We start from the raw sequence: 24,059 nt of genomic DNA, 5'->3' as shown, positions 1-24,059 counted from the left end.
GCAGTGAACTGAGACAGTGCCATTACACTCCAGCCTAGGCTAAAGAGATTCTGTCTCACAAAAATAAAGAAAAAAGAAAAACAATGGGGAGGTTGCACTTTATATACAGAACAGTTGGGAAAAAAAAAAAGACAACTTGGATTTGAATCCTAATTCCAACCCAAATTAGCTCCATCATGTTAAAACAACAGACCCCAGTTATTTATATAAAGTGGAGATAATATCATCTGTTTTACCAGGTCACTATAAGGGTCAATTCACACATTTAACACATATTTATTAAATGCCTACTATGTGTCAGATACCATTCTAGGCCTAGGAATAGGGCAGTCCACAAAACTAAAAGTCTGTATCCCCATGATGCTTATTTTTAGGGGGCAAGGAAAGACAGTTAAACATTTTTATATATACAAAATGTGTCAGATGGTGACATCTGCTATAAAGAAAAATAAAGCAAAGCAAGGGAACAGAGATTGATGGATGGGTGTATATTTTACATAGAGTAGTCAGGGAAGGCCTCTTGGCTGGGATGACATTTGGGCAGAAACCTGAATAAAATACAAGGCAAGCCATATGGATATCTGAGGAAAGAATGTGCAAAGATCCTAGGGTGGGAAGGTGCTTAGATTATCAAGGAATAGGAAACCACAGTGTAGCTAATGCTGAGTAAGTAGTATAAAATGAGGATACAGATTATGGAAAGTCCTATAGGCCATGGTAAAGATTGCAGGTTTTATTTTGAGTAAGATGGGATACCACTGGAGAATTTGGAGCAAAGGAGTGATGTGAGCTAACTTGGCTTTAAAAGAATCATTCTTGGCTGGGCACGGTGGCTCACGCCTGTAATCCCAGCACTTTGGGAGGCCGAGACGGGTGGATCATGGGGTCAGGAGATCGAGATCATCCTGGCTAACATGGTGAAACCCCATCTCTACTAAAAATACAAAAACCAGCCGGGCGTGTGGTGGGCACCTGTAATCTCAGCTGCTCGGGAGGCTGAGGCGGGAGAATAGTGTGAACCCAGGAGGCGGAGCTTGCAGTGAGCTGAGATCGCGCCACTGCACTCCAGCCTGGGCGACAGAGCGAGACTCCGTCTCAAAAATAAATAAATAAATAAATAAATAAATAAATAAATAAAAGAATCATTCTTATGTTCATAATGTTAGGTATCTTTAAAAAAAAAAATCACTCTGCTTTACTGTGAAGAATTGAAGACAAAGGTAAACATAGGGAGACCAGTTGGGAGGCAAAGTGATAGCAGTAAAGGCAATGAGAAGACAAGGAGCTGATCCATAGTGGTTTAGCAAAACAGAAAGCATGAGGCAAAAACTGGAGAAAGAAATGGTTCTAGGTCTGGCACAGTGGCTCATGCCTGTAACCCCAGCAGTTTGGGCGGATCACTTGAGCTCAGGAGTTCAAGACCAGCCTGGGCAACAGGGCGAAACACTGTCTCTACAAAAAGTATGAAAACTAATGGGGCATGCTGGTACACGCCTATAGACCCAGCTACTTGGGAGGCTGAGGTGGAATAATCACTTGACCTGGGAGATCAAGCCTGCAGTGAGCTGTGATCATGCTGCTGCACTCCAGCCTGGGCAACAGAGGGAGACTCAGTCTCAATTAAAAAAGAAAAAAAAGGTTCTGTATATATTTCAAAAGTAAAGCCAACAAGTTTTGCTGAAGAAATAACAGCATCTGGCCAGACGCAGGGGCCCACACCTGTAATCCCAGCAATTTGGGAGGCCGAGGTGGGCAGATCACTTGCAATCAGGAGTTCAAGACCAGCCTGGCCAACGTGGTGAAACCCCATCCCTACAAAAATACAAAATTTAGCCGGCATGATGGCAGGTGCCTGTAATCCCAGCTACTTGGGAGGTTGAGGCAGGAGAATCATTTGAACCTGGGAAGCAGAGGTTGCAATGAGCCAAGATCACACCACTGCACTCCAGCCTGGGTGACAGAGTGAAACTCTATCTCAAAAAGGAAAAAAAAAAAAAAAGAATTAACAGCATCAAGGATTAACTGCAAGTATTCTGGCCTCAGCAACTAGATGAATGGAGATGCTATTAACTGAGAATTGAGAAGGAGCAAGGTAGCAGGGGAGATGCTTGATGTGCTTATAGACATGCAAGTAAATATGATGAAAAAATGCTGTGTGAACTATGAAGCCAAAGGCAAATGTTACCTATCTTTAATTATTGTTATGAATATCCTTACCTTAAGAGAGAAAAGGCTTGCTTAAAAATGGTATTGTTCCTCAGGCACAGCACCTACAGCAAAACAGCCACGTTAGGAAAATCTTAAGCATTTATAGACCTCCAAGTATGTCTTCTCAGAGAGGCAAGAAAAGCACAGTACACAAACCAAAAGAGGACAAAAATGTTTTTATCTAGCAAAGAAGCTATCCTACAATTAACACCAAGCATGCAAACAAATCAAGGTCATCGTTCTCATTCCACCCACTACAGTAAATGCTCAAGAAACAGAAGTCCCCCTCCCACACTGCTTTTTCACTGTTTACCATTTCCAACTTAACCCATTTTTTTCTAATATCAATCAATAATTACTATGCATCTGCCATGCACAGCATCATGAGAGGGGCTTTATTAAGTCTTCTTTAATTCTCAAAACACTGCAAGACAATTTTACAAGTAAAGCAACTGAGACCCAGAGAGGTTATATTCCAAAAACTTATACCTAATAAGCTGCTAAGAGGACTGACTTAATGGCCAGGCGTGGTGGCTCAAGCCTGTAATCCCAGCACTTTGGGAGGTAGAGGCGGGCAGATCACCAGGTCAGGAGTTCAAGACCAGCCTGACGAACATGGTGTTGTCTGTACTAAAAATACAAAAATTAGCCAGGTGTGGTGGCGCGTGCCTATAATCCCAGCTACTCAGGAGCCTCAGGCAGAAGAATTGCTTGAACCCAGGAGGCGGAGGTTGCAGTGAGCCGAGACTGCGCCATTCTACTCCAGCCTATGCCACAGAATGAGACGCTGTCTCAAAAAAAAAAAGAGGACTGACTTACTACAAAAGCTATGCCTCTATTACAGCACACTGTCTCTCTCAATAACAGTGATAGGTGGCTCACGCCTATAATCCCAGCACTTTAGGAGGCCAAGGTGGGTGGATCACGAGGTGAGGAGTTCGAGACCAGCCTGGCCAAGATTGTGAAACCCCGTCTCTACTAAAAATACAAAAATCAACCAGGCGTGGTGGTGGGCATCTGTAATCCCAGCTATTCAGGAGGCTGAGGCAGGAGAATCGCTTGAATCCAGGAGGAGGAGGTTGCAGTTAGCCGAGATCTTGCCACTGCACTCTAGGCTGGGCAACAGAGCAAGACTCCGTCTCAAAAAACAAAAATAAAATAAAAAAAACAGTGATAATGATCCTTCACAATGCAGGAAAGAACAAAAAAACAAATAAAATGATAGCAATTGCAGCCTCGATCTCTCGGACTCAAGCAATTCCCTTGCCTCAGCCTCCCAAGCAAACATCTGTTCTTTTGTTTGTTTGTTTTACGGGAAAGAAACAAAAAATGTCTGTTCTTAAGGTCCCATAACATCAAGAGAAAATCATGCCCAACTATGGATAACAATTTTAATTCTTTCAACATGGATGTATGAAAAGTCTAGTATGCAAAAACAAGGAAAATCTGAGAAACTATCAGTCAAGAGGAGCCTATGGAAAAGATGACAACTAAATAAAATATAATATCCTGAATGGGATCTGGAACAGAAAAAGGACACCAGAGAAAAATTAAGGAAATTTGAATAAAGTATGGACATTAGTTAATATAATATACCAACACTAGCTCATTAATTATAAAAAAAAAATCATGCTAGGCTGGGTGCAGGGGCTCAAGCCTGTAATCCCAATACTTTGGGAGGCCAAAGCAAGTGGATCACTTGAGGCCAGAAGTTCAAGACCAGCCTGGCCAACATGGTGAAAACCCATATCTACTAAAAATACAATAATTAGCCAGGGGTGGTGGTGCGTGCCTGTAATCTCAGCTACTTGGGAGGCTGAGGTAGCAGAATCGCTTGAACTCAGGGGACAGAGGTTGCAGTGAGCAGAGATCACACCACTGCACTCCAGTCTGGGCAACAGAGCAAGACTCTGTCTCAAAAAATAAATAAATAAACCACACTAATGTAAAGATAATAGTAACAGGGGAAATTGGGATATACGAGAACTCTGTGTACTGTCATTGCAAGTTTTCTGTAAATCTGAAACTATTCTAAAATAAAGCTTATTTTTAAAAAGTCTGTTATAAGCCAGGTATAGTGGGTAATGCCTACAATCCAAGCATTTTCGGAGGCCAAAGTGGGAAGATCACTTGAGCCTAGGATTTTGAGACCAGTCTGGCCAACATAGGGAGACCCTTTCTCTACAAAAATTAAAAAATTAACCAGGCGTGGTGGTGCACGCCTGTGATCCCAGCTACTCAGGAGTCTGAGGTAGGAGGATCACTTGGACCCATGGGGCTGAGGCTGCAATGAGCCGTGACCGTGCCACTGCACTCCGGCCTGGGGTGACAGAATGAGACCCTGTCTCAAGTTAAAAAAAAAAAAAGAAGGCTTATATGCCAACTGCTATGCTGAAGAGTATATAAAAACAAAATGTAAATGTAACTACAGGGATGAATCTTGAAAACATCATACTAAATAAAATAAACCAGTCAGAGAGGATCAAATATTATATGATTCCATTTCTGTAAAATATCCAGAATAGCCAAATCTATGGAGAAAGGAAGTCGATTAGTGGCTGTCTGGGGCTGGAAGGTCTGGGGAGCTGGGGATGACAGCCAAGGAGTATGGAGTTTCTTTTTTGGGATGATGTTCTCAAACTGATTGTAGTAATGGTTGTACAACTCTGTGAATATAATAAAAGCTACAGAATTGCACACTTTAAATAGGTGAATTGTAGGTTATGTGAACTATATTTCAATAAAGCTATCAAAAAATATATGCATAATCTCTGTCCTTCAGGCATTTGGATGGCTGGAGACACAGACATACATTTGTATTAAACAGCTAAGCAATACTGCAGGCATTGTATGAGGAAGTCAAAATAGGTGGTGTGAACAACAAGCATACCTGGCAGGAAATCCAGGGGGAAATGGCTAGGAGAAATCCTTAGCTTTTGCAGTTATACACGTTGCTGCGGATCTGCTCATTCATGAGCCCTCTTCCTAGACAAATGCATATAGGCATGGATATACAAAGAGTTTGCCCACTACTTCAGGAGATTCACCAAAACTCTTATCATCACCCAAGAACCCCTATGCTAGACCAAGAGATCCTCAGAGCAAGGGTCATGTCATTTTCCTCTCAGGCACATTGTAGACAATCAAGGTTTGTTTTGATGAATAAATGATAATCATTGCTACCGTATATTAAGCACCCACATCTACTTTGCTGAGCACCCATCATGTGTCTAAATCATAATACCTTTACAAGATAAGCATTATTATCCCCACTTTACAGTTGAGGAAACAGATTAAGTAACCTACCCAAAGTCACACAACTACTATTGAAGCTAGCATAGGGTCTTGGGTTTCTCTGACACCAAAATCCGTAATTTCCCCACTATTCTACACCTTTTCTCACATAAATGAAGGTGTTAATGCTTAGGAAATTAGAAGCAGGAAAGATAAAACGTAGGAAAAGTCTTGCAGAGGATGTAAGACCATGAAGATTGGGAAGGATGTGAATAGACAGAAGGGCAAAATATGCAGATGATTCCAAAAGCACAACTGAATCAGGTACTAAAAGACTTTGTAAAGTATGTGTACAATATACTTAACCTAATACTCAGCATAAAAGACAGAGTAGGAAACTGGGGTCCCAGGAGAGGTCAGGCCAGCTCCCCCAACTACTGGCCATGTACCTTGAAGTTAGATCAGATGACTCTAAAGTCCCTCCAGGGCTGGGATCTATTAACCACAACAAACAGAATAGAAATGAGAATGAACAGAATGTATTTTTAAATGGGTTACTTCATATAGAAGAGGTACTGGATGGGAAAAAAGATCAAATTGAGACTGCTTTCTCATTTGAGTTGTTCAGATTTCTGAGTCTCTACAATAACTATGCATTTAATTATCTAAAAGCCAGACTTAAGAGTTGACAAATTTCTGGAAGACATTCAAATTGTGGTATGAACTCTCTCTGTCAGCTCTGGGAAATGTGCTTCCTCTCCCCTGCAATGCTTGGCATTATTTATCAGGACAATAGTAATCTATTTTGGGACTGTATCTACAATTACCCTCTCCCCGCCATCAGCAAATGAAGAGCAACTCTGGCCCTGCAAGTGGAAGAGGAGGGTGGTGACGCCAGCTAATGAATGAATGAGGGCACAGACGCTGCAGTGGGTAACAAAAATACTCCCATGAGCCAGGAACCAAGCAAGGACTGCATAACTGCCAAAAAACTGAAGTCACAGGGCAAAATCTATAGCATGTGAGTAGCTTAAGATATCAGAGCCTGGGGTGGATGGTGAGAGCAGTGGGTGGGGGTCTCTGATGTAAGCAACTGAGAGCTGTTTCACGAAAGTAACAATATATTTATGTTTTAATAAACATTATTTAAAATAGCATTGTTACTACAATTTATTGAGTACATCCTATTTGCTAGGCACTTTACGCATACTACTTGTTTTTTAATTTTTTTTTTTAAGAGACCAGATCTCACCGTATTGCCCATGCTGTCTCGAACTCCTGGCCTCAGGCAATCTTTCTGCCTTGGCCTCCCAAAGTGCTGGGATTACAGACAGGAGTGAGCCACCAGGCCTGGTCCATATTATTTCAATTAATCGTTACAACAACCATCTCTGACAGGGGCATTATTGAGATAACTGGCTCTATTTTATATATGAAAAAAAAAAAGAAGTTTATGTAAATTGCCCAAAGTTAGAGGTTTGGTAAGAGAAATTCAAACCCAGGTCTGCCTGAATCCAAAGTTCATCCTTTCTATTCTTCCACGCTACCTCTCAAAAAACTGATACCAATTTATACTAGTGAACTTCATAGCTAATGATAATAGCCATTCAATAATCCTACCATTTACTATGCACCTGCTATATGCCAAACACCATCTCCTTTAATCCTCACAACCATTCTGCGAGGCATAGTTCTTTGTATTTTCTTTTATATAGATTTAGGGAGTACAAGTGCCATTTTGTTAAATGGATACATTGCATATTGGTGAAATCTGTGTTTTTATTGTAACCATCACTCAAATGATGAACACTGTAACCATTAAGTAGTTTCTCATCTCTAATCTCCTTCTTACCTTCCCACCCTACCAAGTCTCCAATGTCTATGATTCCACTCCTGTGAAGTAGACATTTCTACCGCATTTTATAGTGAGGAAATCAAAGCTCAGAAAAGTGAATTAACACACCTAATGCATACAACTAATAAGTCATGTTCTAGCTGACCCCACAATCAGTGCTCTCTCCACCACTATATACTATATCCTATACTCCTGTTGCAAAGCAAGTCAGCTGTTACATGACAGCTCTTATTTTCTTCCCTGAGATGAACAACACCTTGATCTACATTCCAATTTTTTTTTTTTTTTTTTTTTTTTGAGACAAGGTCTTGCTCTGTCACCCAGGCTGGGGCACAGTGGCGTCATCATGGCTCACTACAACCTCGACCTCCTAGACTCAAGCCATCCTCCCGCCTCACCCTCCCAAGTAGCTGGGACTACAGATATGCACCACTACACTTGGCTTATTTTTTCTTTGTAGAGATGGGGTTTTGCCATGTTGCCCAGGCTCTACGTTCCAAAACTTACAATGGAGTTTACTCTCATCTTAGGCATCCTGGGAAAGCCCAGTCCCTGCCTGAGTTCATTTATCAGAAGTTTCAAATTCTCCTCACTGGCTTTCCACTCTCAATGCCCAGCACTACCTTCCTTTTTTTTTTTTTCTTTTTCCAAGACGGAGTCTCGCACTGTTGCCCAGGCTGGAGTGCAATGGCGCAATTTCAGCTCACTACAACCTCCGCCTCTCAGGTTCAAGCGATTCTCCTGCCTCAGCCTCCTGAGTAGCTGGGATTACAGGTGCCCATCACCAAGCCTGGATAATTTTTTGTATTTTTAGTAGAGACGTGGTTTCACTATGTTGGCCAGGCTGGTCTCAAACTCCTGACCTCATGATCCACCCACTTTGGCCTCCCAAAGTGCTGGGATTATAGGTGTGAGCCACTGCATCCAGCCTCACCACTACCTTTCCCATGTACACAACCAACACTAGCCTCTCTGTCCGTAAGGATCCATCTGCTACCTAAATACCTCCCTGGTCAAAACTGAAACATTTTCAGACACTGCTAACTATCTGAATGTCCTCCCACACAGAAAGCCCAAACTCATCTCCCTGTAACTTTTTTTTTTTTTTTTTTTTTTTTTTTTTTTTTTTGAGACGGAGTCTCACTGTGTCTCCCAGGCTGGAGTGCAGTGGCGCGATCTCGGCTCACTGCAAGCTCCGGCCCCTGGGTTCACGCCATTCTCCCGCCTCAGCCTCCCAAGTAGCTGGGACTACAGGCGCCCGCTACCACGCCCGGCTAGTTTTTTGTATTTTTAGTAGAGATGGGGTTTCACCATGTTAGCCAGGATAGTCTCGATCTCCTGACCTCGTGATCCACCCGCCTCGGCCTCCCAAAGTGCTGGGATTACAGGCTTGAGCCACCGCGCCCGGCCCTCCCTGTAAATTCTATGGTTTGTACCTAGTTCCCCATTCTGAGATCATATAAACTAAGTTCGGTTCTTGTTTTTCATACAAGAAGTCAAATCCCTCAAGTATTTGAAGGCAATAATCATTGCCTCCAGGTTTTCTCAAGTTCTTTTAAAAATTGTTTTTGTTGGCCTGGCGCAGTGGTTCAAGCCTGTAATTCCAGCACTTTGGGAGGCCAAGACGGGCGGATCACGAGGTCAGGAGATCGAGATCATCCTGGCTAACACGGTGAAACCCCGTCTCTACTAAAAAAAATACAAAAAAACTAGCCGGGCGAGGTGGCAGGCGCCTGTAGTCCCAGCTACCCGGGAGGCTGAGGCAGGAGAATGGCGTGAACCCGGGAGGCGGAGCTTGCAATGAGCCGAGATCCCGCCACTGTACTCCAGCCTGGGCGACAGAGCAAGACTCCGTCTCAAAAAAAAAAAAAAAAATTGTTTTTGTTGGCCGGGCGAGGTGGCTCACGCATGTAATCCCAGCACTTTGGGAGGCTGAGGCAGGCAGATCACCTGAGGTCAGGGGTTCGAAACCAGTCTAGCCAGCATGGTGAAACCCTGTCTCTACTAAAAATACAAAAATTAGCCAGGCGCAGTGGTGGGCGCCTGTAATCCCAGCTACTTGGGAGGCTGAGGCAAGAGAATTGCTTAAACCCAGGAGGTGGAGGTTGCAGTGAGCCAAGATTATGTCACTGCACTCCAGCCTGGGCGACAGAGCGAGACTCTGTCTCAAAAAACAAAACAAAACAAAAAAATGTTTTTGGTTCCAGTCTTTCCTTTAGCCATAACCTTCCAAACACATTATGTTTGCTATCAAAGTCTGCCTTTGGATTGGGTCCTTATGGCTGTTAGGAGCACAAATTTTATATACAAACCCAAACACGAATTTGTGTTTGAATATCAGCACTTCCATTTTACTAGCTGTACAATCCTTGGAAAGTCAGCTGACCTCACATATTGTTACAGGATTTTTGGAATGTCATTTTTCCGGCCGGAAAAGTCTGTGGCCGGTGGCATCTTTGCCCAAGTTTTGCTCTGGTCAACTGGGCTTGTTTCACCCACTTGTCTTGGCAGGCTGTGCTCAGCTCACGCTACCAGCCTGGGTCCCACTCCTGCCAAGGGCAAGTCAGGCATTGGCTGGTGAGGGGTGTGTGAGTGAGCATGGGGTCTGGCCAATGTGCACAGTCAGACATGCTGGCTGCTGCAGCAGGGTGGGCAACTCCAGGTGCTGGCACAGGTGTCGGCTCTCTGTGAGGCCAGACCAGGTGCACCGCAAGCAGCTTTCACAGCTGGCACTGGGGAACACGTGGTGCTCAGAAGCTTGGAGATGCCAGCAACCACAGGGCTCCAAGGAGAGAGTCACAGCCCTGGCTCAGGGAACTCCCAGGTCTGGGCTCCCCGAAGGGCGGCAGCTCTTCTTTCCTTCTCTTCACCCAAAACATGGTGAAAAAGGGGCACATCTCAGCCCTGTTTCTGTTGCAGCTCTTTCAGCCCTGCCATTAAACGGGTCCCAAGTTCTTGTCCTGCAACCAGAATAAATGGGGTATGCAGACAAGCAGAGGGTGAGCAAGACAAAGAAGAGCTTTATTGAGTGACAAAATAGCTCAGAGGAGGCCCTTGGAGTGGGCAGCTCCCCTCTGCAGGCAGATCGTCTGAATGTCTTCCCAGTTCTCAGCAGAGAAAGCTCTAGAGTGGGTAGCTCCTCTCTGCAGCCAGTTGTCCCAATGTCTGCTCAGCTCTTGTCCCAATGTCTGCTCAGCTCTGGCTGAGCCCAAGGTTGGTTGGTTTGTTTTTTTGACAGAGTCTCACTCTTTTCACCCAGGCTGAAGTGCAATGGCATGATCTCACTGCAACCTCTGTCTCCTTAGTTCAAGGGATTCTCCAGCTACCTCCTAAGTAACTGGGATTACAGGCGCCCACCACCACGCTCGGCTAATTTTTTGTATTTTTAGTAGAGATGGGGTCTCACCATGTTGTCCAGGTAGGTCTCAAACTCCTGACCTCAGGTGATCTGCCTGCCTTAGCCTACCAAAGTGCTGGGATTACAGGCATGAGCCAACACACCCAGCCTCAAAGTTTTTATGAGCCTCAGAGGGGAGGAAGTACATGTTGATTTGTCCATGGGTGGCCATGGGCAGGCCTGGAAAAGGCACCGTAAGTTCCCACTCCTGTCCACCGGACTGGCAGCCCAGGCCCAGACTTCAGGCACTCCCTGGCCTGAAGGTGGCGCCTCACCAGGAACCTGCACCCTTCTGCCCAAGAACCTGTCTGCCTCCTACTGTCAATCATGGTGCCCTGTAGGTGCCAAGGGGCACGTGCAGGCCAGTGATGAGCTCCCTTCAGCCTCCCCTTCGGCTTCCCTCCTATGCTTGTTGGTGCCCAAAGTCCAGAGGGGGTCACAGAGGCAAGAAGCTGGCGTGTCAGCACTGCCCTGAATGTGTGTACACCTGGCCAGGCTGCGACAGGCCTGGGCTTGGCCCCAGTTTTACTCCAAGATCAGAGCTGGTGCCGACAGCAGGGAGAAGCCAGGCAGCAGAAACAGACCCCTCTGATGGCCTGCGATGGCTGGGGCAGCCTTCCTGGGCCCCACAAGAGTGCACAGATGCCTGGGTCCGTAGTCAGTTTGGGCAGCCATAAGTGCACTCGGAAGAGCGGGGAGCAGGAGGCCCAGATCCACAGCCATGACTTGGGCACCACCCCAACTCGGAAGGGGCAGGGCTCCCACTTGTCCCTGGCTCCGGCTGCTTCCATGAAACATACAACCCTGGCCACACCTCCCTGCTGCAGCCAGAGTGGTGGCAGCGGCCACTGCAGATGGCCCACTGCTGCCATCAATATTAAACGATTTCATTTATATGAAATGACTAGATTAGACAAATCGTAAGATGTAAAGATGATTAGTGGGTGCTAAGGGCTGGGAGATGGCAGTATGGAGAGTGACTATTTACGGATAAGGAGTTTCCTTTTAGGATGGTAAAAATGTTTTGGAATTAAATAGCGGTAACAGTTGTACAAGTTTGTGAATATATTAAAAACCATTAAATTATCTACTTTAAAAGAGTGAATAGGCCGGGCGCGGTGGCGCAAGCTTGTAATCCCAGCACTTTGGGAGGCCGAGGCAGGCGGATCACGAGGTCAGGAGATCAAGACCATCCTGGCTAACACGGTGAAACCTCGTCTCTACTAAAAATATATATATATATACACACACAAAAATTAGCCAGGTGTGGTTGCGGGCGCCTGTAGTCCCAGCTACTCGGAAGGCTGAGGGAGGAGAATGGCGTGAACCCGGGAGGCGGAGCTTGCAGTGAGCCGAGATCGCACTACTGCACTCCATCCTGGGTGACAGAGCGAGACCCCACCTCAAAAAAAAAAAAGAGTGAATATTATAATACATAAATTATATTTCTTAATTATTAAAAAGGTCACAAGAAAACTTTTATGACTGCTCAGACTTGCTTGGATCCTGCTGTTATACTTTAAAAAAAAATAAATTCAGAAATGAATTCCAGGCACGGTGGCTCACGCCTGCAATCCCAACACTTTGGGAGGCGGAGGGGGGTGGATTACCTAAGACCAGGTGGTCAAGACCAGCCTAGCCAACATGGTGAAACCCTGTCTCTCCTAAAAATACAAAAATTAGCTGGGCATGAGCCAGGTGCAGTGACTCATGCCTGTAATCCTAGCACTTTGGGAGGCCGAGGCGGGCGGACTGGCTGAGCTCAGGAGTTCAAAACCAGCCTGGGCAACACAGTGAAGCCCCATCTCTACTAAAAAAAATACAAAAAAAAAATAGCCGGGTGTGGTGGCGGGTGCCTGTAGTCCCAGCTACTCGGTAGGCTGAGGCAGGAGAATTGCTTGAACCCAGAAGTGGAGGTTGCAGTGAGCCGAGATCACACTATTGCACTCCAGCCTGGGCAACAGAGCAAGACTCCATCCCCCAGGGAAAAAGAAAAAAAATTAGCTGGGCGTCGTGGCGCATGCCTGTAATCCCAGTTACTCAGGAGGCTGAGGCAGGAGAATCACTTGAACCCGGGAGATGGAGGTTGCAGTGAGCCGAGATCACGCCACTGCACTCCAGCCTGGGCAACAGAGTGAGACTCCATCTCAAAAAAAAGAAAGAAGAGAAGTAAATATTTGCCCTCATAACACAAGTGCTGGATGATACTTCTAAGCTAGAGCTGAGCTCCATTACACTCAATTCCCTAACATTCTCTAGAACTTAATCCAATTTTACAATCCTGTGGTCACCATCTAAAATGTTTGTTTGTTTGTCTGACCTGATTTGATTTTTTTTTTTTTTTTTTCCTGAGAAGGAGTTTCACTCTTGTTGCCCAGGCTGGAGTGCAATGGTGTGATCTCAGCTCACAGCAACCTCCGCCTCCCGCATTCAAGTCATTCTCCTGCCTCAGCCTCCTGAGTAGCTGGGATAACAGGCATGCGCCACCATGCCCGGCTAATTTTGTATTTTTAGTAGACATGGGGTTTCTCCATGTTGGTCAGGCTGGTCTCAAACTCCCAACCTCAGGAGATCCCCCTGCCTCAGCCTCCCAAAGTGCTGGGAGTACAGGCATGAGCCACCGCACCCGGCCTTGATTTATTTAATTTTATTTATTTAGAGACAGATAGATAGTTTAGATAGATAGATAGATAGATAGATAGATAGATAGATAGATAGATAGATAGATACAGGGTCTCGCTCTGTTACCCAGGCTGGAGTGCTGTGGGGCAATCACAGAGCTCGCTGCAGCCTTGGTCTCCCAGGCTCAACTGATCCTCCTACCTCAGGCTCCTGTAGCTGGGACTACAGGAGCATGCCACCACACCTGGCTAATTATTGTATTTTTTGTCGAAACAAAGTTTTGCCACGTTGCCCAGGCTGGTCTCAAACTCCTGAGCTCAAGCAATCCACCCACCTCAGCTTTCCAAAGTGCTGGGATTACCAGCCACCATGCCTGGCCTAAATATAAATCCAATCCCTTACCTCAGTTCTCACTCCCATACTACTTATCTGCATACTCTCCCTTAATCTACACCCCAGTGCTTCTCTCCCTCCCAACTTCCTCTAGGAGTTCCTCTGGAACTCCAAGTGTGTTCTCATTTCACATGTTCTTCTCCTTATCTGGAATACATTTTCTCTCTCTAAATCCCACTTACTCTTTAAATCTTAGTAGTCATGCAGTGTCCTCAAGAAAACTTTCGTGACTGCTCAGACTTGCTTGGATCCTGCTGCTATAGTCATATAGTATCCTGAATCTTCCATTTGCAGCATTTATCATAGTCAGTTAAGTAGTTATAAGTTTAATTAGTCCATCTCTTAATAAGCACCATGGCCGGGCACAGTGGTTCACGCCTGTAATCCCAGCACTTTGGGAGACTGAGGCGGGCAGATCACCTGAGGTCGGGAGTTCAAGCCCAGCCTGACCAACATGGAGAAACTCCATCTCTACTAAAAATACAAAATTAGACGGGCGTGGTAGCGCATGCCTGTTATCCCAGCTACTTAGGAGGCTGAGGCAGGAGAATCCAGAAGGCAGGGGTTGTAGTGAGCTGAGATCGCACCATTACACTCAAGCCTGGGCAACAAGAGCAAAACTCTGTCTCCAAATAAATAAATAAATACATAAGCACCATGAAGACAGGAACCTGCTACATCCCAGCATCTAGCATACACTCTGGCACAGAGCAAGTGCCCAATAAATATCTGCTAATCAAATTAGTAAATCTCTCTAAACCTCATTTTCTTATCTCTGAAGAGTTTATAAAAATATTTACCTCATAGACTTGTTGACATGATTAAATTAGATAACACATGAAAAGGGCTAACAAGTAGAAGCTGCATTATTAATGGTCAAATTGGTAACAATGATAATGGTGGTGGTAATTGTTTGGTTCCTCATTTGTGAAACAATATGTACCTTAGGGTATGACAGGTGCTAATGATAAAACCATTAACAAAATAGAAAAGCTCCTCCAGGGCCTGTGGTCTAGTGGTGACCAGGAAATAGCCAACTTCTTGATTATTCTGTGCTTTTGCACTTCCTGCCCTTCTAGGTACTCTAAAATGTGTGTACTACTAGTTCATGTCTTTTAATGTCCTCTAATTCTTGTCTATTCAATGTATTAGGAGGATATTTTGTTCATATGAACTCTGTTCTTTAGCCTTCAAATGCTGAAATGTGAAAACATTTTATCTCTGAGATCAGTTCCCGAGGATGTTACTTCTGGGCTGACACATTAGACATAACTTGGCACACCATTAGTAATCACAGCGTCTCCCCTAACCGTACCCTTGCAGTTCAGGAGTAAGGTAATCCCTGAGAAAATAGTGGTGATCTCAGAGTGAGTGGCATCTAGACCTGAGCTTGACACCCGTGAGCCATTCATTTTCTGTGCAAGTGATTCAATACTCATTTCCTTGGTGCATTCTAACTTCCCCAGATACCATCCTGCTATCATGATCATCAATACACTGATCTGATAAATATCAGCCTGAGTGCCTTATCTGGTTCCATCCTGCTGAACTCCTTCTATTGACCCAAAGAGGTATTGGCTCTATCCAGTTTTATTCTAGCAAAGCTGGGCTTCTCACTCATCTAAAATTTGAGATGAAGTTAGGCACAGAAGGGCATGTCTTTATCCCAGCAACCCAGGAGGCTGAAGTGGGAGGATCACTTGAGCTCAGAGGTTCAAGACCACCCTGGGCAACATAGTGAGACCCTGTCTCAAAAATAAAATAAAATTTGAGATTATCTGCAGCCAGAAATTTCTTAGGGTCCCAAGGAAAAAGCACTGAATTAAGAGTTAGAAGTTCTAGTCCCAGCTCTACCATGTACTTACCATGTAATATCAACATTTGTTCGTCCACTTATTCATTCGACATTTACCAGCTACCTACTTTAGGCCAAATACACCATAGGGTGGGTGCATATAGACAAGAATACAGTTGCAACCTGGCACAGTGGCTCACGCCTGTTATCCTAGCACTCTGGCAGGCTGAGGCGGGCGGATCACTTGAGCCCAGGAGTTTGAGACCAGCTTGGGCAACATGGCAAAACCCCATCTCTACAAAAAAATACAAAAAATTAGCCAGGCATGGTGGCACGTGCCTGTAATCCCAGCTACTCAGGAGGCTGAGGCGAGAGGATCACTTGAGCCCAGGAGGCAGAGGTTGCAGTGAACTGAGATCACTCCACTGCACTCCAGCCTGGGTGACAGAGCGAGACCCTATCTCAAAACAAAATAAAAAAAAAAAAAAGAAAATATAGTCGCATACCCACAAAACTTTCTAATGAGGAAAGCAGATGCACAAATTATTTATTATCCTATGTTAGATCAGTATAACGAGCTATACGGGTTACAAAGAAGGAAAGGTCTGACACATAAGAAAGCCAGGAAAGGTTTTCATCCTGCATTTCACAGATGAGGAAAACCAAGAATATTGTCATATTAGGGAGATGTAAAATACTCAGAAAAGAAAAAGCAGTAGGCCAGGCATGGTGGCTCACGCCTGTAATCCCAGCACTTTGGGAGGCCGAGATGGGCAGATTGCTTGAGCCCAGGAGTTCCAGACCAGCCTGGGCAAAATAGCGAAACCCTGTCTCTACAAAAAGTACAAAAATTAGCCAGGCGTGGTGGCAGGTGCCTGCAGTCCCAGCAACTCGGGAGGCTGAGGTGGGAGAATCACCTGAGCCCAGGAGATCAGCGCTGCAGTGAACCAAGATTGTGCTACTGCACTACAGCCTGGGCAATAAAGTGAGACCCTGTCTCAAAAAAAGAAAAGAAAAGAAAAGGTGGTTGGGTCTTAGGAGGGGTACAACTAATCTAGGTTTGGTCTGGGAGTTGTGGTTCATATCTGTAATCCCAGAACTTTGGGAGGCCAAGGTGGGAGGATTGCTTGAAACCAGGAGTTCAAAACTAGCCTGGACTACAAGGCAAGACCCCATCTTTACTAAAAATAAAAAAATTAGCTGAGCAGCCGGGCACAGTGGCTCACACCTGTAATCCCAGCACTTTAGGAGGCCAAGGCGGGCGGATCACAAGGTCAGGAGATCGAGACCATCCTGCCTAACACAGTGAAACCCCGTCTCTACTAAAAATACAAAAAATTAGCCGGGCGTGGTGGCGGGCGCCTGTAGCCCCAGCTACTCAGGCAACTGAGGCAGAAGAATGGCGTGAACCCAGGAGGGGGAGCTTGCAGTGAGCCGAGATCATGCCACTGCACTCCAGCCTGGGTGACAGAGCGAGACTCTTGTCTCAAAAAAAAAAAAAATTAGCTGAGCATGGTGGTGTGTACCTGTAATCCCCGCTACTCATGAGGCTGAGTGAAGAGAATCACTTAAGCCCAGGAGTTCAAGAATTTAGTAAACTATGATTGTACCATTGCACTCTAGCCTGGGTAACAAAGTGAGACCCTGTCTCTAAACAAAAACAAACCCTAGGTTCCAGTCATTCATTCAAGGCATCAGTATGACATTGAAGTCTCTATTATATACCAGACATGAGGCTTCCATTTCCTCATCTGCCAGGATTATCTCGTGCTATTGTGAAGATCAAATGAAATTATGTAAATGAAAATTTATTAACTATAGAATAATATCAATATTCTTTTTTTTTTTTTTTTTTTAGACGGAGTCTCGCTGTGTCGCCCAGGCTGGAGTGCAGTGGCATGATCTCGGCTCACTGCAAGCTCCGCCTCCCGGGTTCACGCCATTCTCCCGCCTCAGCCTCCGAGTAGCTGGGACTACAGGCGCCCGCCACCACGCCTGGCTAGTTTTTTGTATTTTTAGTAGAGACGGGGTTTCACCATGTTAGCCAGGATGGTCTTGATCTCCTGACTTCGTGATCCACCCGCCTCGGCCTCCCAAAGTGCTGGGATTACAGGCTTGAGCCACCGCGCCCGGCCTAGAATAATATCAATATTCTTATTTGCATCATCCTTCAGACCTTACAAAATACTCCTATCTACATTATTCTCTATAATCTCTACAATTCCATGTGGTGGGCATCATCTGCTTTTACAGATAGGAAACACAAGCAGTGAAGTGAAATAACTTGCCCAAGGTCATAACAAGAGATAGAACTGTCTGACACAAATCCTATGACCTTCCTTATAAATGTAAAGTATTAACTAACACTTTGAGACAGACTTACATTTGGCAAATAATGACAAGGTTAGCTGACTAAAGCAACTAAAGAGGCTCTATATACCCATGTCAGATGCTGGCCTTAATGACAGATTTCCATGGGCTCTTTTCCAGGAGTTCCAGATCAGTCTGAGCAACATGGTGACACATGGAGAACCAAATGGTTGCAAATAGTATTCCTTGATACTATTTTATTCCCTCCCTTTTAGCATTTCTTGCAACCAAGGCAAATCAAGGAGTGTAGTCACCAGTGTGACCATCTTTAACAATGGAATTTTGAAACTTTCTGAATTTTTTTCTATTATCTTGGCACTATATTTGGCCAAATTCTTACAAACTGGCTCAGGTGAACAACTGAATTGTTTCATAAAGGATGAAGTGAGGCGTGGGCCCTTACACATTCAAGGGCAGCCCCAAGGTAACCATAGGTAGATCCATGAGCTGCAACGACCATGCTGACCTATGAATCATGGAAATAATAGTCTCCACAACTAATGCCTAAAACAAAATTTTAATATAAATTGCTAAAATGAGCCATTAATCTAAGCAGCATGATACAACTGAAAAAGCACAAATGAAATCTGTTAAATCTCTTAAGGGAATAGGAGAAAGCCAAGGAACACATTTATAGTGGTTCATACGATTTTATGACAGTCACTTAAATAAGGTTTTGGAAATGAAAATGTTGCCGGGCGCGGTGGCTCACGCCTGTAATCCCAGCACTTTGGGAGGCCGAGGCGGGCGGATCACAAGGTCAGGAGATCGAGACCACGGTGAAACCTCGTCTCTACTAAAAATACAAAAAATTAGCCGGGCGCGGTTGTGGGCGCCTGTAGTCCCAGCTACTCGGGAGGCTGAGGCAGGAGAATGGCGTGAACCCGGGAGGCGGAGCTTGCAGTGAGCCGAGATCGCGCCACTGCACTCCAGCCTGGGCGACAGAGCGAGACTCCGTCTCAAAAAAAAAAAAAAAAAAAAAAAAGAAAATGTAGTTAATTTGCGGGGTGCGGTAGCTCTCGCCTGTAATCCCAGCACTTTGGGAGGCCGAAGCGGGCATATCACGTGGTCAGGAGTTCGAGACCAGCCTGGCCAACACAGTGAAACCCTGTTTCTACTAAAAATACAAAAATTAGCCAGGCATAGTGTCTTGCGCGCCTGTAGTCCCAGCTACTCGGGAGGCTGAGGCAGGTGAATCGCTTGAACCCGGAAAGCGAAGGTTGTGATGAGCCAAGCAGCCTGGGCAACAGAGCGAAATCCGAGAAGAAAGAAAAGGGAGGGGAGAGGGAAGGGAAGGGCAGGGGAGGGGAGGAGGGAGGGGGGAGGGGGGGAGGGGAGGGGGAGGGGGAGGGGAGGGGAAGGGAGGAACGAAAACGTAGTTTATTACTACTCTTTCCTTATTACCAGGTAGCTTCACATCCTCATCAGTTCAGCAAGTCAAAACTGCATTCTTAGAAAAAATTATGGAAGTTGGTAACTAAATGCAAATATAAAATGACCTGCCCAAGGTCACACAGTTAATCGGGACCGTATCCTGGTGTGATTCCCATCGCAGAGCTCTCCCTTTTCCAGGCACTGGGTGGAGAGAGTGGTGTGTGGTGTGGGCGTGGCACGGCTCGCCTCCGCAGAGTTCGCCCCGGGTGGAAAGGAATGGGCTCAGTCCCTTCACCGCCAGGCAGCCGCATGTGCTGCTGGGAAGGACCTTGGGCGCCCCAGTGTCTTATCCCCGGATATCCCCCCGCCGCCACCTCCCCGCTATCCACTCTCCACCATCTCACCAAGCCCCGCGTGCGTGGAATCTACGTTACCTTTTCCAAGGTTCCGCTCATCCTTTGCTACTGCGCGGCCTCTAGCTGTGCAAACTGAAGACCCGCCCCTGCAGCCGCGTTCCCAGGGCGTCTGAAAACACTGACGGAACGGCCTTGACCAGGTGCAGCAACAATATCCCACCGAGACTCACTCAACTTCCGCATCATTTTAGTTCCGGAAGCTTCTGAAATTCAGCGTCTAGAAATTCTCCTGCTTTCCGCCCTCACTCAGGTTGTCACATTCACTGCTGTTTCTCCAGGCAGAATTAATTACCATCTCTATGTTACCCCAGTACTTAGCACACATTTCTGATTTTTCACTTACAATATTATACACTAATGATTTGTTACCACCTCTTCTCTGTATTTGAAAGTTCTTAAAAGACTGAGATCCTGTCTGATTAATTCCTTTCAGCGTCTAGCACAGATCTGACTTTTTTTGTTTTTTGAAGCGGAGTCTCGCTCTGTTTCGCAGGCTGGAGTGTAGTGGCATGATCTCAGCTCACTGCAACCTCCGCCTCTCTGGTTCAAGCAATTCTCCTGTCTCCAAGTAGCTGGGATTACAGGCGCGCGCCCCCACGCCCGCCTAATTTTTGTATTTTTAGTAGAGATGGGGTTTCTACATGTTTGTCGGGCTGGTCTTGAACTCCCGACCTCAGGTGATCCGCCCGCCTCGGCCTCGCAAAGTGCTAGGATTACAAGCGTGAGCCACCGGGCCGGACCAATCATCTCTTAAATTGAGGTTAGAAGTCAGATTTCCACGTCCGTGCTAGATGCTGGAATAAATTAATCAATCAGGATCTCAGTCCTTGAGAAACTCAATCAAAATAATAGTAAAAAATAATTAGTATCTAGTAACAAATAATTAGTATCTAGTATGGTAAGTGAAATACCAGAATTGTGTGCAAAGTACTGAGGTAACACAGATATGACAATTAATTATGCTTGGAAATATAATGGACCAGCCATACCTCCTCCAGTACAGTGATTGATTGTTGCCTAATAAATGCTACTGGGGTTTTAGAAGTGAAATTTTAAATAAGAAAAAAAAAATCAATCAAATGCTAGTATGTGCCAGGTCGGTTCTTTATGGGTTCATTCAGTCTTTCCAATAACCCTATGAGGCTGAGGATCATTATACCCATCTCACAGATGAGGAACGGAGACAGGAAGAAGGTACCTAGCTAACATAATGTTATATAAGTGGTGAGCTGTTTCATTTCAGTGCCTGTGCTTCATCTGTGTTATGGGATTGTGACTATAGGTTTGCAAAAGGGCAGGTTGGCAGCCAGAGTTTCTTTCCTTGTCTAGTCCAGGTAAATACAATCTAATAAGATACATGGCCGGGTGTGGTGGCTCATGCCTATAATCCGAGCACTTTGGGAGGCCGAGGCAGGTGGATCACAAATTTGAGACCAGCCTGAGCAAAATGGTGAACTCCATCTCTACTAAAAATACAAAAATTAGCCGGGCGTAGCGGTGCATGCCTGTAATCCCAGCTACTCAGGAGCCTGAGGAAGGAGAATCGCTTAAACCCGGGAGGCAGAGCCTGCAGTGTGCTGAGATGGTGCCATTGCACTCCAGCTTGGGCCACAGAACAAGACTCCGTCTGGGGAAAAAAAAAAAAAAGATACAAATCCATCTTCATGTTAATACACTCTCTGGGGTAAGTAAGGAAAAAGGAAAAAGAAGGAAGAAGGAGACGGTTAGTCCTTTGTATGAAGATACAAGGATTCCCAAAACAACTAGAATTTTTTTTTTTTTTTCAAGACAGAGTCTTGCTGTGTCGCCCAGGCTGGAGCGCAGTGGCCCAATCACTTAGCTTCTGCCTCCTGGGTTCATACCATTCTCCTACCTCAGCCTCCCAAGCAGCTGGGACTACAGGCGCCTGTCACCACGCCTGGCTAATTTTTTGTATTTTTAGTGGAGATGGGGTTTCACCGTGTTAGCCAGGATGTTCTCAATCTCCTGACCTGGTTGTCAGCCTGCCTTGGCCTCCCAAAGTGCTGGGATTATAGGCGTGAGCCACCGCGCCCAGCTAACAATTAGAATATTTTCAAAGGTCAAGAATCTAGAACCCAAAAGGAAGCTGAAATTAGCATATATAAATATAAACGCACCTCAGCAATATCCATGAACGTACTGGAATGGATATTATTGTTGCGAAGCTCTGTTGCTGATGTTATATGTTATAAAGGAGTGCGTTTACTGAGCTTCCCAGAGGGACACTTTCATATAGATGTAAGCAGAAATCCCTGCATATCTAACATTTAGTAGCTTCTCTGGCTTATTTTGTCTTCAGCCTCTAAAAACAAAGCCTCCCACCCATTTGGGGAAACCAAGACAGCTCAACACAGGCCGCTTTCCAAGTACCAAGTTCTTCTTTTTACTTCATCCTTCTATAAACCATGAACTTCCCAAGGTCAAGGATATTTATACCTTATTCATATTTGATTGTTTCTTCGTTGTTGTTTTGAGACAGGGTCTTGCTCTGCTGCCCAGGCTGGAGTGTAGTGGCGTGATCATAGCTCACTGTAACCTCAAACTTGTGGGCTCAAGTGATTCTTCTGCCTCAGCCTCCTGAGTATCTGGGACTACAAAGGTATACAATCAAGCTCAGCTTATGATTGTATTTATTATGTATGTATTTATTTTGCAGACAGGGTGTTTTGCTATGTTGCCCAGGCTGGTCTCGAACTCTTGACCTGAAGTGATCCTCCCATCTCAGCCTCTCAAAGCACTGGGATTATAGGCATGTGCCACTGCACCTGGCCAATACCTTATTTATCTTTGTATCTCCAGCATCTAGTCCAGGGCCCAGCCCATGGAATATGCATCTGGTGAACTGAATTGAAAGCTCCCTCTTCTTTCTCTTTTCTCCTACCTATAACCCATTTCTACAATGATATTTCTTGTCTGCTTCTTCACAAACAGCATAGTAGACACACAGAGATGGGAGAATGTGCATAGAATATGGGCTCAGGCCGGGCGCGGTGGCTCAAGCCTGTAATCCCAGCACTTTGGGAGGCCGAGACGGGCGGATCACGAGGTCAGGAGATCGAGACTATCCTGGGTAACACAGTGAAACCCCATCTCTACTAAAAATACAGAAACTTAGCCGGGCGAGGTGGCAGGCGCCTGTAGTCCCAGCTACTCGGGAGGCTGAGGCAGGAGAATGGCGTGAACCCGGGAGGCGGAGCTTGCAGTGAGCTGAGATCCGGCCACTGCACTCCAGCCTGGGTGACAGAGCGAGACTCCGTCTCAAAAAAAAAAAAAAAAAAAAAAAAAGAATATGGGCTCAAATTCATTCCTGCCCCTGCCATTTACTCACTATGTGGTTTTGAAAAAGAGAGTGGTGAATGTTTAGGGGACTTCAAGTTTGGCTGAAATGTAGATTTAGAGAGAAAACTATTGAGAAAAGAGATTAGAGAGGCAGGATAGAGTCAAATTGTTAAATGTCAGACCAAAGAGTTGGAGAGGCTTTGACCAATCAGGAGCCAGTTAAGAGTGGAAAAGTAGAGAAGAGAACAGAGCCAGGGAGTCCAGCCGGAAGACTAAAGTGGCAATGTAAGTGACAAGGAGGAGTGTCTAAGTTAAGGCACTGATAGAGATGGAGAAGAATCAATACGAGAGATATTAAGGCAATAGAATGGGCAGACTTTGGTGACTGATTAGATGTGAGCAGTAAAGGACATTCTAAGTTATAATCTGAGATGAATATGGAGCATCAGTCTACAACTAGGTACCAGATAAGCCAATTTCCCATTCTCCCAGGCATGTGACTGCTCCTGTCCCTCTCTTTATTGCCCAGAAGACCCTTTGGCTATCAGCCTAGAGGCTCACCAAATGCCTCCTGACCTCTCTAGTGGGAGATAGAGAAGGAAAGGGCTGGAGCATGTGAATGCCACCAGAAAAAGGCTTCCTGAAGTCAATGCTTTGGGCCTAAATTCTGGATAGTTTTGTCCTTCATGATGAGTGGATATCAGAAGAATGACTGTAGGGTTCAGAAAGAGAGAACCGAATAGTAATTTGTGATCGTTTCATTCTACTTATTTATTTTATTTTTATTTTTATTTTTTTGAGACAGAGTCTCGCTCTATTGCCCAGGCTAGAGTGCAGTGGCATGATCTTGGCTCACCGCAACCTCCACCTTCTGGTTCAAGCGGTTCTCCTGCCTCAGCCACCTGAGTAGCTGGGACTACAGGCACCCACGACCATGCCCAGCTAATTTTTGTATTTTTAGTAGTAACGGGGTTTCCCCATATTGTCCAGGCTGGTCTCGAACTCCTGCCCTTGTGATCTGCCCACCTTGGCCTCTCAAAGTGCTGGGATTACAGGAGTGAACCACTGTGCCTGGCCGTGATCACTTCACTTTAT

The 24,059-nt window shown here is 45.4% G+C and overlaps 1 protein-coding gene across 1 annotated transcript in view; it reads right to left on the bottom strand.

Moving 5' to 3' along the window:
- Positions 1-19,822, bottom strand: part of LOC105468722 (mitochondrial ribosomal protein L48) — a 78,580-nt gene extending 58,758 nt beyond the window's left edge. The window contains exons 1-2 of the mRNA XM_071075263.1: positions 19,683-19,822; positions 2,218-2,270 (exon numbers count right to left, since the gene is read on the bottom strand). Of these exons, the coding sequence (XP_070931364.1) occupies positions 2,218-2,270; positions 19,683-19,703 (74 nt within the window). The 5' untranslated portion in view covers positions 19,704-19,822. The remainder of the gene's footprint in view (positions 1-2,217; positions 2,271-19,682) is intronic.
- Positions 19,823-24,059: the final 4,237 nt, after the last annotated feature.

The sequence above is a fragment of the Macaca nemestrina genome, chromosome 12, assembly GCF_043159975.1.
Source record: "Macaca nemestrina isolate mMacNem1 chromosome 12, mMacNem.hap1, whole genome shotgun sequence".
Taxonomy (NCBI): domain Eukaryota; kingdom Metazoa; phylum Chordata; class Mammalia; order Primates; family Cercopithecidae; genus Macaca; species Macaca nemestrina.
The sequence above is the reverse complement of the archived record's forward strand: the minus strand, read 5'-3'. Positions and strand labels throughout refer to the sequence as shown.